This window comes from Calidris pugnax, unplaced genomic scaffold, assembly GCF_001431845.1.
Source record: "Calidris pugnax isolate Ruff unplaced genomic scaffold, ASM143184v1 scaffold9, whole genome shotgun sequence".
NCBI classification, from domain to species: domain Eukaryota; kingdom Metazoa; phylum Chordata; class Aves; order Charadriiformes; family Scolopacidae; genus Calidris; species Calidris pugnax.
Window position 1 is genome coordinate 246,121 of NW_015090778.1, and position 17,361 is coordinate 263,481.

The 17,361-nt window shown below is 53.5% G+C and overlaps 1 protein-coding gene across 1 annotated transcript in view; it reads right to left on the reverse strand.

Moving 5' to 3' along the window:
* BAIAP2 (BAI1-associated protein 2) overlaps positions 1-14,507 on the reverse strand; it is a 70,232-nt gene extending 55,725 nt beyond the window's left edge. Inside the window, exons 1-4 of the mRNA XM_014949707.1 lie at positions 14,419-14,507; positions 12,421-12,507; positions 828-889; positions 455-524 (exon numbers count right to left, since the gene is read on the reverse strand). Coding sequence (XP_014805193.1) covers positions 455-524; positions 828-889; positions 12,421-12,507; positions 14,419-14,488 — 289 coding nt within the window. The 5' untranslated portion in view covers positions 14,489-14,507. The remainder of the gene's footprint in view (positions 1-454; positions 525-827; positions 890-12,420; positions 12,508-14,418) is intronic.
* Between the last annotated feature and the right edge of the window lie 2,854 nt (positions 14,508-17,361).

Genomic DNA, 17,361 nt, shown 5'->3' on the forward strand with positions numbered 1-17,361 from the left:
TTTTTGAGGGGAACGACAGCCCAGACGAGGTGAACACATTTTTGTGGCTTTCTTTTCAAGACTGCACCACGCTGAGACTCTGAGCTGTTCAAAAGCATCTTAATGAAAGATGCATAATTGATCTTGACAATTCTGTTTGCCCCCCCAATAAGCAAAGCCCCTCCTGCCTCTTGACTCCTTGCCTTGCTCTGCTTTAGTGCAAATTGTAGTGAAAAATCCCCCTCCCCGGACTCTGGGAGAAGTAGGATCCCCACATCCCAGAGAGTAAAAAGGGGCAGTGACAGCCTGAGAGTGGGGAAAATGCTGTCAAATGTGTGATGTGATGGCCAGGGACCCCTCTGGAACTGGGGAGAGGAGCGGTGCCCGGGCATGACTGTCCCCGTGCAGGGAGTGGGGCAGCAGGAACGGGAGATGCTGGAGGTGGGACCGGACCACGCGGGAGCACAACTCACACTCAGGTACCGGGAGTCCAGCTCCACCTTCTGCTCCAGCTGCGTCAGGAGCTCGTTGTGGAAGGACTTGAGCTGCAGGAGGAAAGAGAAAAAAACCACACGGTTCCTTGGTGGGGGCCGGCAAATGCCACCTGGGGAGAGGGGTTGTACGGACAGAGCAGGGGCTGGGGGTGGCGAGGGACAGATGGACACCCAGAGAGGGGCTCAGCAGGGCAGGAGTGGATGCCCGAGCAGACCAGAGCTTTTGCAGCTCAGCAAATCTGCTTCAGAGGGGCTGGTGTCACCCAGACCAGACAGGGAAAAGAATTTGCTCGGCTGCGACACCGGCAGTGCCCGCAGCCAGGAGAGCCCGGCACGGCTGGCTGGGGCACTCACCATCTCCTCCAGCTGGTTCTGGATCTGCCTGTGGACTTCTGCCATCTGGAAGAGCACGTCTCCTGCAAAGACAAGGCATGGGGAGAGGGGTTGAGGCACCGAACTCAGGTGGGACACCCCAGGGCTGGGGTAGGTAGGCAGCACCCTGCTAGAATGGAGGGGTCCCTGGGTGCTCCTGGGTTACCCCCATCTTCAGGGAGCTGTAGATGAGCAGGTGAATATCTGAGACACTTGGATAGAAATGTACATCTCATGTAGCATGAAGGGAAATGAGGACAAGCAGCTGCAGGACCCCAGCACCCAGGGGGTGCCATCGGCCACCCCGGCTACAGCATGGCTCTGCCCATGCCAGCCCTCAGCCTGGCCACAGGGATGTGACAAAGGAGCCAGAGGTGATGGGACCACAAAAGGTCCCTGATCTCAACGTGATTCACGGTCCAGCTATGGAAGGGAACAGGTGGAGTCGAGAGAAGCTGCACTAATAACCGAGAGGGGAATTTAAACAGCCCCATTACAGCCAGGAGCTTCGCCCGACGCTCTCCCGGCTGCAGGAACAGCCCAAGAGCCAAGCACAGGGCACCCCCGTCCCTCTCCCCAGCAGCAGATCAACACAGCCCTGGGACTGCGGCCAGGTCACGGGGCTGCAAAGGGAGCTAAGCCCTTGGTTAATATTTGCCTCAAAACCACTGGACCTGTTCACCCTGGGTGGCTGAGCCGGGCACGGGCAGCGAGGGCAGAGCCGTGGCACAGGGTGGCAAACGCCCCAGGTCATTCCCATGAGGGATCCCAGCCCTGCTTTGTCTCTTCCTTTAATTTTTCTTTTCAAATGCAGAATGCATGGAGTCACACACCCACCGAGCTCTTCCTGGGAGGAAGGGCAGCGTCCGGCCCCGGCACAAGCCCCAGCGTGGCTGGAGCCAGACACACACACACACACACAAACACACACACACACCAGACACAGGAGCTGCAGCAGCGTCTTTTAGGAGAGGAGCCAGTGCTACCAGTTGGACTAAAAGCCTGATCTCCAGGGTCAGAGCAAGCTTTCAGGGAGAGCTGAGCCCCGTCAGCTATTTGTAAGGGCTGAGCTAAGAAGGTCTTACTCCCAGCATGGTGGGTTGCAGCCTCCCCAGAAGCTTCCAGCTGAAACTGAGATGTTTGCAAAGTGCAAACCAGGAGCCCTGGCTCAGGGTTCAGGTCCCACAGATGGTGGTGGCTGGAAGCCCCCCCCACCCCAGGCACCCCTAGGGGCTCTCCAAATGGATGCAGCATCCCCCATCCCATCCCAGAAAAAGCAGAACAGCACCCAGGATAACTCACAGCCCCAAAAGTACAGTCCATACCAACATTGAGTGGAGCTTTAAATGAGAGAAGAGCAGCCTCAGGGACAGGAAACACGATGGGAAGGGGACACCAGCCCTAGAGACATAGGACAACATGCAGGAGGAGATGGTGACCCACTCCCAGGGCTGCTCGAGGTGGAGGTGGCAGCTCCTCGCAGGGACGATCCTGGGAACTCACTGGGGATCTGGGGACGAGCAGCCACAGCCTTAATCCCACCCGATGGTAGGTCCCTCTTCCCCATTGTGCACAGCATCCCTGCAGAGCCCAGTTTGCTTCCCAGAGGAGCTGCTCTCTCCTGTCCTGCTCCAGAGGGAGCCCAGCCCCAGCAAACACTGCGGGTTTGGTGTATTTAGAGAGTGAAAGAAAACATGGGACCTCCTGGGACAGGTCCATCCCGAGCTCTGCATCCCCTGTGCACGGAGTCAAACCTCAGCAGCACAGACTGGGATGAGCCAAACCAGTGTCCTGCTGGTGCAAGGGAACCACTGGGACCCTCGTTCAGCACAAAACCAGTTGGCCCCTGGGCCAGTCCCTGCCAGCCCGTCCCCAGCACGTGGGCTGAACGCCAACCCAGTGTCAACACCACCGGCCAACAGGGAACAACCCGGCCCAACGCCTCTTTGCTCTTGTGGCTGAAGCAATTTGTACTTTGCACCATACGCCGTGTCTCAAAAAAACCTCCTGTAAACATTAAAATCTGACCCTTTTTCGTCCTTGGCGGGCACAGAACTGGCTTTGGCACCAGCAGGTTCCTGGGCCTTGCCCACCTGCCACCGTGGCCACCGTCCCCACCATATAGAATCATAGAATGGTTTGGGTTGGAAGGGCCCTCAAAGATCATCTAGTTCCACCCCCCCTGCCCTGGGCAGGGACGCTGCCCACCAGAGCAGGTTGCTCAAGGCCACATCCAGCCTGGCCTTGAACACTTCCAGGGATGGGGCCGCCTGGGCAACCTGTTCCAGTGTCTCACCACCCTCATAGTAAAAAATTTCTTCCTGAGATCTAATCTGAATCTTTTTCCTTCCAATTTAAAACCGTTTCCCCTTGTCCTATCATTACACCTCCTGGCAAAGAGTCCCTCCCCAGCTCTTCTACAGGCACCCTTCAGATATTGAAAGGCTGCTATAAGGTCTCCCCGGACCCTTCTCTTCTCCAGGCTGAACAATCACGTCCCTGCTCAGCTCCTTGAGCAGCGATGCACAAAAGCCAGGAGGTGACAGAGGAGGCTCCACTTCTTTGCCAGGAGGAAACTCTGCGCTGAGATTTCCGCAGCCAAACCAACTTTTACTGGCTCTTCACAAGGTGCTGGGGGGAGCGGGGCAGCCCCCGGCGCTCACGATTACGCACGTCCGTGGCCAAGGGCTTCACGCCTGGACGGGGAGGTGCGGGCAGGGGGTCACCACCAGGAGAGCGCCAGGAAATTGCTCCCCGGTCGAGCAGCTCAATCATGGGAAGTGCACGAATTCCCACTGCAAGGAGGGAATGACGTCACGCCACGGCTTGGCCGAGATGGCTTTTTCAGGAGGGGATCAACACAAGGGTGGCTGGTTTATTCTTTCCGAAGCTCACGCCACCCCCTCTCCCTTTGGCTTCCCGTTTGGCCCGAATGGAAATCCCGGCTGAGAGCGCTGGGCTTGGTGGCCACTGGGCTCCTGACCCACCCGTAGAGTGGGGAGAGGGGCACTCAGAAATCACACATGTGTCCCCAAATCCAGCACTGGGTGGCCCTAGCCCCAGGACAACCCTGCTCTGCTCCCACAGCATTCCTCTCCCAGGGAATTAACCTGTCCCCAGCAGACGTGCCTGCGTGAGGCACCTTCTCAGCAGATAGACATCTTTTCCTTCAGACTTTCTCCTCCACCACCCCCCTCCTTGGCTCTCACCACAGTGAGAACATGGGGCGTTCCAGCCCCACATCAAAGCAGGTGGTGGTGCAGAGCCTTTCCCACCCCACACAGTGTCCCTAAAGCTGCTCCGTGTCCCAGCTGGGCCAAGGGGATACTGCTGGCCCCCTCATACTCCCCTGCCATGGTCACTTGGCCAGCCCGGTGCCAGGAGCAGCTCCAGCTGAGCACAGCATCGGTGCGGGAAGGTGGCTGGACGCCTGCCTGGAGGCACCAGAGCTTCCTCCAGAGCCTCCCCCCAGGCTGAGACAGCCCAGCTGGCTCCGAAGGAATCAGCTCCAGGCTTCCCATGGCCCCTGCCACCAGCCCACACTGGGCAGCAGCAGGATTTGAGATAAATCCCCCCTAAATAGCAGCCACAGCACGGTGTGAATTCGCAGGCGGTGTCCCTGCCACCCCGATGCCTCCCCACGGAGGGGCTGCTTCACCCCCACCGAAAGGCTGCAGACCTCGTTAGGGCATTAACAGACCCCTCACCCTGCAAACACTCAGCCTGACCCAGCCTGGGAAGAAGATTAACCGTGACTTAAGAGACACCACGGCAGTCGGGAAACTGAAATATAGAATCATAGAATTGCCTGGGTTGGAATGAACACTCAGCCTGACCCAGCCTGGGGAGAAGATCAACCGTGACTTAAGAGACACCGTGGCAGTCAGGGAGCTGAAATACAGAATCATAGAATTGCCCAGGTTGGAAGGGATCTCTCAGATCATCAAGTCCAACCATCAACCCAACTCTGACAAAACCCACCACTAAGCCACGTCTCTAAGTGCTATGCCTGCCCATCTTTTAAATACCTCCAGGGATGGTGCCTCAACCACTTCCCTGGGCAGCCCATTCCCAGGCTTAGTATCTTTCCATGTAAAATATTTTCCCAATATCCAGTTTGAACCTCCCCTGAATATCTCAGGTCCTGGCACTCCTTCCCTGTAAAAATTTTTCCTGATATCCAGTCTGAACCTCCCCTGAATATCTCAGGTCCTGGCTCGGCGGAGGATCCGTGTGCTGATGGTGGGGACAGCCAGGTGTTGGAGGACGCCTGGCCACTCACACCACGGGTGTTTTGCATCACCTACCCGTGGTATTTGTACATTAAACACAACAATTACCGCAGGGCAGGGAACAGGGCGAGAGCCTGGGTCACCCTGCAAATTGTCCAGAGAAGGGTGAGCTCCGTACTAGCCCTGCTGCCAAAAAACACACGTCCCACAGGGTCAACAAACCCAAGATTTAAGCATCTCACCGAAGCCCGGAGGCAAATATAAAGATGGGGGGGGGGGGGGGGCTTCACCTGCCTCGCACACCTCTCTGCAAAAGCACAAACAGGCAAGGAGGAGCTGCTGTTTACGTGGGTCTGACTCACAGTATCGCTCCGGGAGAACTATAGGAGCTATTGTGGGCCCTTCCCTACCGCACCCAGCCGGGAACGGGCAAACAGGTTGTTCCACATCCCTCCATTTGCTAACATCCCTCCCATCCTTACCGGGCACCACAAAGCCAGCTGCCCCTCCAGAAGAAGGCAAGGAGCAAGAAGAACCCACCTCATGTGTGTGTGAGGGGTCTGCTTTTGAGTTTTCAGACCCTAAGGATTTTTATTTTTTTTTTAATATTTTTTTTTCCCCCCCTCTTTCCGGCTACATACGAGTCACTTTTAATAAAAAACAAAAGCAACCCCACAAACAATGCACTGGTAAAGGAGCCAAACTGCTCCGAGCTGGAACATGTTGATGCTTGTGCAGGGCTGAAGCAGCTCAGCTTGTCCTACAAGGGCAGCGGGAGCCGGTGGCCACCGGCCACCGGCTCCCGCTGCCCCAGGCATCAGCCATCAAGATCACTTACTCTGGAGACCCAGGTGCCAAATAAAGAGCCAGAAAGGATGAAAACAAGGAGCCCACAGCAGCTCCTCCACTGTTTGACATCATGGTGGGTTTCCCCATGTCCTCTAAAGACCGACAAAAACTGCTGGCCCATCGTGCCACGTGCCAAAGATCTCACCAAGCCAGATTGAAGGCAGAAGCAGGTTACAGAAAGCTTCTACAAGCTTCCCCCTCCCCCAGCCCCTCTCTTCTCTCATCTGAAAGTTGCCCATCGATGATGCCCCCATCATCGCAGGCCAACGCTCTGGCTCCATCAGCCCTGAGATGAGCTGTGAGATGTTCCACAGTGAGAAGCCCGGGGGAAGATGCGTGTGTGCCTTCGTGTGCGCCTTCGTGTGCCACGGGAAGGGTACGAGTGTGGGGAAACAAATGGGTTTCTCCGCACTGAGTCATCTATTTCCTCTTCAGAAGAAAAAAGAAAACACACAAAGGTTTCACTTCTCACCGCCCCAAGGATGGTACCCGCTTTGTTGGTGTGATATGAGCGACTCATCAGCATTATAATGCTCAGCTCTGTTTGCAGCCTCTGCTTCAACCCACCCTGGCAAAGCTCAAGCCTTTTTTTTTTTAATTATTTATTCAGAGACAAGGTAAAGAAAAAAAAAAGCAAGAGCTTCCCTAGGCAGGTTCAAGGACACACCTTCAGTAACCAGCTCCCTCGCAGTTGTCACTAAGCAGGCTACAGAAAGCTTCTGCAAGGTTTCCCCCCCCAGCCTCTCTCTTCTCTCATCTGAAAGTTGCCCATTTGATGATGCCCCCATCATCGCAGGCCAACGCTCTGGCTCCATCAGCCCTGAGATGAGCTGTGAGATGTTCCACAGTGAGAAGCCCGGGGGAAGATGCGTGTGTGCCTTCGTGTGCGCCTTCGTGTGCCACGGGAATAAAGAAAATGTGGGGAAACAAATGGGTTTCTCCGCACTGAGTCATCTATTTCCTCTTCAGAAGAAAAAAGAAAACACACAAAGGTTTCACTTCTCACCGCCCCAAGGATGGTACCCGCTTTGTTGGTGTGATATGAGCGACTCATCAGCATTATAATGCTCAGCTCTGTTTGCAGCCTCTGCTTCAACCCACCCTGGCAAAGCTCAAGCCTTTTTTTTTTTAATTATTTATTCAGAGACAAGGTAAAGAAAAAAAAAAGCAAGAGCTTCCCTAGGCAGGTTCAAGGACACACCTTCAGTAACCAGCTCCCTCGCAGTTGTCACTGACACCTTTGTTGTAGACACAGAGACCTGGGTGACCCGTGATGCCCTGCACACCCCGTGACATGGACAGCCCATGCATCTCCATCATGATGTATCCTGACATACAGACCAGCGAGTCCCTAGCACCCAACTGCTCTGGCAGCAGCTGCAGTGGTGGCACAGAAGAACACGGCTGCACCAACCTGGAGCTGCCCAGCTCAGACTCCCAGGAACGGATCCATCCTGCACCCCAGCAGCGCCAGGAGGGACAGCAAACCCCACTCCAGGACCCAGGGTTGGCCACACAACCAGGCTGTGCCCCTTCCTACCATCTGCCCAGCTCTCAGCATCACCCATGGACGGCAAAAACCACACATGTGGCCCCTCTGTCCTTCTCAAAAGGCTGGATGGAGCATCTCTGTGGGAGCTTGTCCCAGGCTCGGTGCCGGGCACGCAGCAGGTAGGCATCCCTGGAAGATGTCACTACTGAAGGTGAAACCCAAACCTTCCAGACAGCTGGCTACGTGTTAGAAATTCCAGCCAGGCAACATGCTCCTCACAGATGCTCGTTTAACAACCCCCCACCATTACTTACCCAAATACAGGTTGGTGAGAACAAGCCTACTGCTATGGCAGTCTGCTCCCAATCAGAAGATTCGAAGGCAGCAGCAGTTTTTAAGAGGTTCTCTCTCGTGTTTCTGCACCTTTAGCAAGCCCATTCCTACAGGTTCCTCCCCCTAAGGGAACTACACACAGCTTGGAGGCAGAGTCCTGATTTTCTGGAACAATTTCTCTATCAAATTAGGCCTTTCAACAGAATCATGGGTGGAAATGCAGCTCTGGAGCATCCGTCCTTCCACCAGCACAAAGTTGTTACCCACAAGCCATGATGCACATTGTTAAGTCCATTTTTAAAAGGATTAAGCAACAAGATTACCGCTGCTCTGCCACCCAGGAGGTGGTCTCCATGGGCAGAGGGACCTCACTGCAGGGACACCAAGTCACCCACCACAGGCAAATATTTCCTAGAGTTCAGATTTGGTGTTTCTGGGCATTGCTCTGGCAGGTCCCCAGTGGGCATCAGGTACCACAGCCACCATCAGCTCCGGTGGTCCCTGATCACACACCAAATGCCATGATGACCTTTGACATCTGCAGGATCTATATCTGCATCTCTGCTGCTGCAGGAAGCATCTACCCAAAACAACCGCAAATCCAATTAACAGATTAATCCCTCTGCCCCAAGGATTCAGAGCAGCATAAAGCCTCCAAACCACGCCAAGAGCAGGGCCAGACCCAGGAGCTGCAGTGAAGACAAGAGTCTGAACTTGCCCAGGCAGCCACGGACATCCCACCAGCCTGGGCTGCTCCTCACCAGGAGCTGACCCATTGATGGTCCCACCAGGGCACAGGCTGGTGGCACCTCAGTTCTACAGCAGCATCACAGACAGGACCAGGCTCCGTGCCCAGAGGAGATGGCTCTACCCACATCCCTCCACGATGCTCACCAGCGTTTCTAAAAGCTGTTTGAGAGCTGTCTTGAAGCCCAGCATCCTCCACTGACACCAAAAGGGCTCCCCAGCAGAGGGCTGGGCCATGAAGGTGCCACCAGCCCCGATTTTATCATGCAAATTGTGTACCAGAAGAAAGCCATTATCTACCAGAGGCTCATTTCAGCTCAACAATGGAAGACTAATCACTGCATGCCTTGCCCTTTCATAGCACCAGGCTTCAGTCAGAGCAGCATTCAGTAATCCAAGAGGACCTTCCAGAAAAACCAACCCCAGAACGAAACCCACCTCTAGCCCTGGAGGAGTTTCCTGCAGGTGCTGCTCAGCCCCAGTGTCCCACACTCTCCCAGCCTGCTGGAAACTGTCCTTGGCTCCACTCACCAGGAAAGTACATCTTTTGGGAATGAAAAACCCTTTCCCATGACTTTGCCATGGTCTAGTTTTAAAGGAGGACAAAAGAAACATGTTGAGTTAGCATCCAAGGCACCTAAGCAGGAGCCAACCAAGGGCCAAAGTCACCCAAGCACTTGCACACGTGAGACTGGAGCTCCTCGGAAGGGTCTACAAAGTGTTCTCAGATCCAGCCCAGAGCAAACCTTCACTGAGCAGACACACAGCGTTCATGCTCTTCACACCAGCTTTGCAGCTTCCCCAAAGCCCCCGCAGCAACCACTGGAGATGTGAGGAACAGCATCAGGAGCCCCTCTTAGAGGAACCATGGGGATGGGTCGAGTCTTCCAAGGACCAGAGATGGGGCAGCAGCACAGGGCAGGGAGGGGAGCAGCTTTCCTGAGGCCCCCCACAGCGATCCAGCTCCTGGGAACACCACGGGAGTGGGGTTCAGACAGACGGACACCCCTGCCCAGACGCTTGCACCTGAACACTCCAGCCGCAGAGCCGATTACAGCTCAAGCACCTCATTATTGCCAGGTTTTCCCTCACCCCCCAGGATTATCCTGTCTACACACAGCTGCTAAAATCTGATGGAGAATTTACAAAAAAAAAAAAAAAAAAAAAAAAAGAAGTGCTAAGCAGCTGGTGAGCAGAGACCCAGGCTCAGGGGTAGCATTGTTGGGCTGCTGACTCCTTCCAGCAAGAGAAAGGAGCAACATCACCACCATCACAGGAACATGGTTTTAAAAAACTCCAGGCCACCCAGCCAGGGACTGGCCACCAAGGGGCAGTTTTCCAGTGCCCACCATAATCAAAGAGCAACTCCTTGGAGCTACAGGTAACACAGGAGAGGTGATGACATGAGAACATGTCTGGGTTTCAGCACCGATGGCAAGAGTCACAGCAGCTCTCCCAGCACAGGGCAGCTCTGAGTGTCCACCCAGCTCCTGGAGCTCCTGGTCCCTGTCACCCAGGGGGTCCTAAGTCCCCACAGCCACCCCAGCACAGGAAACATCACTGCAGTACAGCTGGGGACAGATGTGGCCACCTTCATCACCTCTTAAATAGGGGGACTTCTGTGTATTTCGATGTTCTTTTGACCCCTCCTGCCCCAGAAATGGCATCAGAAAAGTATCCATGGTCAGAAAAGAAAGGGTTAAGGAGGGGGAAAAAAAAAAAAAGACCTCAGATTCTTTTCTGTGGAGGCTGGAAACAGATGCAGCTGCAGTGCCAGCTGGAGCATCCCAGATCCTGCCTGACCTCAGGGAGCAGCTTTCCCTGTCCCGTGGCTCAAGGAGGAGACCAGTGGTGGGGGCACAACGTCAACGCAAGACAGTTATGGACATTCCCATTTGCTGCTGCCTCTAGGAAGGAATGAAATAACCCAGAGGCAGCGCTCCTTTCCGGCACTATCAGCAATCACGGCACAGGGGCCGATAAGGTAAAGGTGTTCCCAGGAACAGCCGTACCTTTGGCGAGCTCAGCCCCCACCTAAAATATTTTTCAGCCCCTGTTTACACACCCCGCAGGGAGGGGGTTGTGTCCCCGGCTCTTATCGGCTCCAGCAAACTGCAGCCAGAAATTTTATCTTAACTTTCTTCTGCAGGGAGCAGCTGCCACAATAAATATCAGCAAGATCAACAAAGCCAGAGGTCTGGGGAGCAGCTGCCCATCACGGCTCTGGTCCGAGCAGGAGCTGCCAGGGTTTTCTCCTTCAAACCCCCTCACACACTGTGGTGAAGGTGTAGAAACTTGGATATATGTTAAACAAACCCCAAATACTCCAGCCACGCACTGAGTGCCCACGGGGAGGGCAGAAAGGACGTCTGCTGACACACCACCATCCTTCTGCGAGGAAGCAGGACCACCAGAAGACACCAAAGCCAGTTTTTAAGTGGGAGCAAAGCCTTGGAAGTACAAGGCAGGGTTTGTGATCCCCAAGCTCCTGCCCTCGCACGGCAGAGCTGCCTCTGATAAGGGTTTCCTGACCTCTCACTGCCAGGACAGAGATGCTGCATCTTTCCCCCCACCCCAGAGAGCCAGAAGAGGCAGCCCCTGCAACCTCAGTCCCTGCATCCCTCGCACACACAGCTCTTCTGTTTTATTTATTAAACAGAAACAGATTGCTATAGGCAGCTTTAATCCGAGTGATAAAATCGGTTTCCATAGCCACTTACTGCTTCCCCATGAAAATTCAGAGGCAGGCAGGGAGCTGTGCAGGGCTGAGCTGCAGCCACCGGGGCGAGCGGTGCCCAAAACAGGGAAACTGGAGCCTGGCCCCTCCGAGGGGCTGCCCACCAACTGCTTCATCAGCCTTTAGAGTCATTTCAGCTCAGCCACTTCTCCCTTAATTGACCTCCTCGGAGAGATGGCATTAATGAGGACGGTTTCCCTTCCTAGCACAGCAATCTGCTGAGCCAGACCCACAGGAGGGACCAGGAGGAGGAGGAGAAGTTCACCTGGGACTGCAAAGGCAAGGAGACCAAACCCCACCTCAGCCCCACCAGAGGCTGCAGCATCCCTGGGGGGAGCCGGAAGAGGAGCCACCTCTGATCCCTTCTGCACAGGGAAACAGCAGGGAGGGGGGAAAAGCTTGGGGGGAGAGCACAGGAGCCTCATCCAAGCGATGGGCAGACTGGAAAGAGCTTCCAAATGATTTACCAGAGGAACAAATGTAGGAAAGGGAAAGGAGGCATTGAGCATCACAGCTGCAGCTTCCAAATGATTTACCAGGGGAATAAATGTAGGAAAGGGAAAGGAGGCATTGAGCATCACAGCTGTCATCACACCCACGGTGCTGAGACACGGCACAGGGCTCAGGGGGCAACCACAGCCTGCTCTGGGCAACTGCCATCGGGAGGAAACATGCTCCAGCACCACTGACCTGCTGGTCCCCAGCATCATCCCCTCATCCCTGCCTCATCCCCTTCACCAGAGGATGAGGGTGGGCAGCGCTGTCCCAGCTCCCAGAGCAGAACCTGCTGCTTTTGATTCCTGGCATTGCCAGGGAGCCAGTCCTGTGGCCACTGGCCACCAGCTCCTGCTGCCACCAGCATCAGCCCAGCAGCATCTCCTTTGCAAGCCAGCTCCTCCACCAGAGCTCCTCCTTTGCAAAGCGAGACGAAACCACCGCTCTCCACAAACGCTTCCTCTTCGCAAACACCACCAGCTGACAGTGCCCCAAAATCCGGACACTAAGAATAGCAGGCTTTTTTTTTTTAAGCTACATTAACAGTAAACACTTTTACCATTGGCATGAAGCAGGATCAGCTCCATATTAAGCTTATCCCCATCAACAGCAAAAAAAATCCGGTTTCATTCCTCTGCCTGGAGCCCGCTCTGGACTGTGACTCCATTTAGCAGTAAATTGGTGACTTACCCAATTCTTTCGATCCTTGGCTTTCGCTGGCCAACTCTCCCATCTTAACCAGAGCATCAAAGTATCCTTTTGCTGCGTATGTCATACCTATGAGCATAAAAAAAATGCAGGTTATATTCTGTTTAAAGGCTATAAAAACTTCTATGGCACTGGATAGATGCTAGACACTAAAATAGACAATACTTCAAAGGGCTTAACCCCACGGGGAGGGAATAGACAACAAACAGAAGGAAAAAAAAAAATGAGTGAAGAAAAAAAAAGCTCAAGCAGCAAGATTACAGGGCTATTTAGGAGGGAAAAAAAGGTACGTGTAGGACCTAGGTGGTTTTCATTCCAGTGTAACCATCAGCCTGCTTAATGCTGCTCAGACAAAAAAAAAATCACTGTGGAATAATTGAATATCACAGACTTTCATTATAGTTCAGTCTTGTTTGTTGACATTCCAGCTACACACTCCACTTTAATCAGATAAGCAGGGGGTTTCCTCTAATCACGAGAACATGTTGTACGGCTTCAGCTCAACACCGTCAAATTATGTGCTGAAGCCTCTTCCAGCATGATTTACTCATTAAGAGACTTCCTTCAGATGCCCTCGCAAGCTCCGAGATCCACAGTAAGGGATGACCAAAGACAATTTTCAAAAATTACAGGAAGATCTTGAGCTTCAAAGCGCATTCACAGCAGGGATGTGAGAAAAATAGAAATCAAGCCATCGTGCTGGTTTATCCACAAAACGCTGCCGTTACTGTGCCCGTGATAAAGCAGCACATCACAGACTCCACCACCCGGGTAATTAAAAGCTGCATTATCAGTGTAACATTTGAGAAGAACAAATAAAAAAAAGGACAGTCCCAAGGGCAACCTCTTCTCCCCCGTCAGACCCTGCCTTCTCCTTCCTCCCCTCCTGCAAGAGCCCACCCCAATCAGGAACCCTGCTTCGTTAGCATCATTAGCAATAGCTGGGAAATGCTGATGAGGGTGGATGAAGTGCCCCATCCCTGGGGGAGCAGAGTCCACAGCCCCTGGGCAGTGGACCGGGATGGACGGGCACGTCCCACGTTACAGCCAGTTGATCCATTAAAACCTGGTTAAAAACAGTGCCGAGAACTGGCCCGACAGGAGGGAGCAGGGGAGCGCAGGTCTGTGGCTCAAAAACCCTTCCCTGAAACATCCAGGAACCTCATTTGACTTGTGGGAAATAAAATTTGCCCCGGGCACAAAGCAAGAAGGCACAGATCCTTCCCAAAGGGTGAATTTCAAACACCGCCGTTTAAGAACAGGAGACACCAAAATACTTTTTTTTTTTCCTCCACTGGTTTAAGATGATGACAGCCTCTTCCCTTACACTTTCATGGAGCCAATTAAAAAAAAACACGAAAGCCAAGAGAGACGTGCAGCACGGCTGCGCAGCGAGCAGAGCCCTCCCTCTCCGGGGTGGAGGAGAGCCTGCCTTCAGCCTCCTCAAAACCCAGCCGAGGAGGGCCCAGGCACTTTGTGAAGTCATTTTAAGTCAAAATAGTCCATTTTTGGTTTTTGTCAATTCATATTTTACTTTTGAGCATTTAAATCTACACCTCCCTGATGGCTCTCAATAAGACACTCTATTCCCAACCATAGAGTTGCCACCAATATTTTTAGGTTTCTTCCTTCTCTCCCAATCCATTCTTCTAGGCAATTTTAACATTTCGGTAACACACCTTTATATATAACTTAAAATCTTAATTCTGAATATTTTAAACTAACATTTAAAGATCAATTGACTGAGGAGATGTTACCCAGTTGCCACCCAACACTTTCACACTGTGCATTTTTGCAAAGCTTTGCAATGAGGTCCAAGAACCATCTCCCCAGTTTCCTCCCCTCACTCTCCCAGGGAAAAGGAGCACCCCAAGCTGATTTTCCAGCTTCCCTCCCTTCCGAGGTCATCCTGTCCCGTGGGACCCTCACCAGCCTGGCAGCCCCCAGCATCTCAATAATAAACACATCACTTTCACTTACTTGCTAAGGCTTTTTCATAGGTCTTCCCCATAGAAATGAAATTCCTGAGGCTGGGATTGAACTGCTCCATGATCGTCTAGAGGAAAGAGAAGAACATTGCCAAGGGTTAGAGCTGGTGGGGAACTGGACAGAGCAGCTCCACACTCCCCAGGGCAGCCACGCTGAACTCCATGCTCATAAATGCAATAATGGAATAAAAATAAGTCCTCCCACACCTCTCACCACTCAACCCAGGCTTCCCCACGACTGCAAGCAGATGCTGGTTTAAGAAGAAGTCTTAAGTATATCTGTGTCTTGCAAATAATACACAAAAGCATTGGTCCTACTGGCCTGGAAGGGCAAATGTTCTTCTCATTTTGGGTAAGTCAGAAGTAGGGGATGGGGTCAGGGCAGAAGCAGCCCAGCACTAAACCAAACATGATAAGAGCTGTTGAACACAGACAGGAATCAGCTGAATGCAACAACCTGTGCTGCCACATCACACCATGTCTCCTCCAGCCCTTCGCAAGAGCCTCGGAGGCACCTTCACCTCTCACCAAGGAGAACCACTCCAGAGGACCATCCAGCTCTGGTGAGGGACAATGGGGCTGCCCTGACACCAGAGGAGAGCAGAACCTGCACACAACAGAGAGGGGAGATGCCCCAGATCCTCCCTTCATCCCACCGCTACACCGAGGAAGACCAAACTTGGGTTTTGAAGGCCATGAGGCAGAGGTTCAATGACAAAGTGGCTCTGCAGTGCCTCAGCAAGAGACACTTTGTGCAGGTGCTTCACCATAAGGGATAAGGGAACGTCCCAAACCAGAAAGGTATCAGATATAGCAAACATAACCACCATAATAACCATAAGTGGCTGTTTGAACCAACAGGCAACGGTCCTCAGACCAACCATGGAGTTGACCTGAGCTCTGGGAGATGATGTCCCGCTCCTGGGATGACCTCAGAGAGCAGCATCAGCTTGATCCATGGACAACAATGGACAAGCAGAAATGGTCGAGGAGCAGAATTCAAAATAACCACCAGAGAGCCAGAGCCAGAACAAAGCCACCATTGCCCCCACCGAGCTGGCGCCAGCCACGGCTGAAGCTACGTGTGAGGAATTTACACCTCGGTCTCCAAGCCCTGGGTGTCACTTTCCACCTGCCCATGAAGGCATACATTAGGGTGTTGGTGAACACCAGAAGTGCTGTCTGACAGCTTTTCCTCCCTCGCTTTAAGGTCCTTATTTAAACATAGCAGTGGGGGGGGAGGAGGAAAGGAATAATCGGATCACAAAGAAGAAGGGCTCTTTGTACGTTTGGCACCGCAGCTCCTGACCCTCCCCTGCCAGAGCTATTCAATCCCCAGCGCTGATAGCATCTCTAAAACCAGACACCCAGCCCAGCCCTGGAAGAGACAACAAAAATCTCCATTCTCTCCCTGAAAATCCCACCTCTGGACCAAGCCCGGCCACAGCTGAGCAGCCCCGGAGCTGGTCCCACCTCAGGGACAGCCCCCAACCAAGGGTACCACCAGGAAATTAAGTGTAATGCCTAAAATGTCCCCACACACCCCAAGAAGGGATGTGGGGGTGTCCCCCCGGGATGCGAGGGCTCTGCACCCCCCACACTGGCAACGTCCCATCCCGGGAAGGGGAGGGAAGACAACAGACAGACACTTATGGAGAATAAGCTGATTAAGCATCTGTCACCTCATCCGAAGCTGGCCAAACACTATAAAGCTCATTTTCTGCCTGAGGCATTTTTATCCCCCCTGTTCCTGCTGCCTGGCCTTGGGAAGAACCCGACAGTTTAATTTCCCTGGGAGGGTGGGGGGCTCAGCCCTCGCCTCCCCCATCTCCAACCAGCCATTTCTTCTCACATGGGTGAGCAGGAACCCGTGGATTCTTTTCTGTGGAGGCTGGAAACAGATGCAGCTGCAGTGCCAGCTGGAGCATCCCAGATCCTGCCTGACCTCAGGGAGCAGCTTTCCCTGTCCCGTGGCTCAAGGAGGAGACCAGTGGTGGGGGCACAACGTCAACGCAAGACAGTTATGGACATTCCCATTTGCTGCTGCCTCTAGGAAGGAATGAAATAACCCAGAGGCAGCGCTCCTTTCCGGCACTATCAGCAATCACGGCACAGGGGCCGATAAGGTAAAGGTGTTCCCAGGAACAGCCGTACCTTTGGCGAGCTCAGCCCCCACCTAAAATATTTTTCAGCCCCTGTTTACACACCCCGCAGGGAGGGGGTTGTGTCCCCGGCTCTTATCGGCTCCAGCAAACTGCAGCCAGAAATTTTATCTTAACTTTCTTCTGCAGGGAGCAGCTGCCACAATAAATATCAGCAAGATCAACAAAGCCAGAGGTCTGGGGAGCAGCTGCCCATCACGGCTCTGGTCCGAGCAGGAGCTGCCAGGGTTTTCTCCTTCAAACCCCCTCACACCCTGTGGGGAAGGTGTAGAAACTTGGATATATGTTAAACAAACCCCAAATACTCCAGCCATGCACCGAGTGCCTGCGGGGAGGACAGAAAGGACGTCTGCTGACACACCACCATCCTTCGGTGAGGAAGCAGGACCACCAGAAGACACCAAAGCCAATTTTTAAGTGGGAGCAAAGCCCTGGAAGTACAAGGCAGGGTTTGTGATCCCCAAGCTCCTGCCCTCGCACGGCAGAGCTGCCTCTGATAAGGGTTTCCTGACCTCTCACTGCCAGGACAGAGATGCTGCATCTTTCCCCCCACCCCAGAGAGCCAGAAGAGGCAGCCCCTGCAACCTCAGTCCCTGCATCCCTCGCACACACAGCTCTTCTGTTTTATTTATTAAACAGAAACAGATTGCTATAGGCAGCTTTAATCCGAGTGATAAAATCGGTTTCCATAGCCACTTACTGCTTCCCCATGAAAATTCAGAGGCAGGCAGGGAGCTGTGTGGGGCTGAGCTGCAGCCACCGGGGCGAGCGGT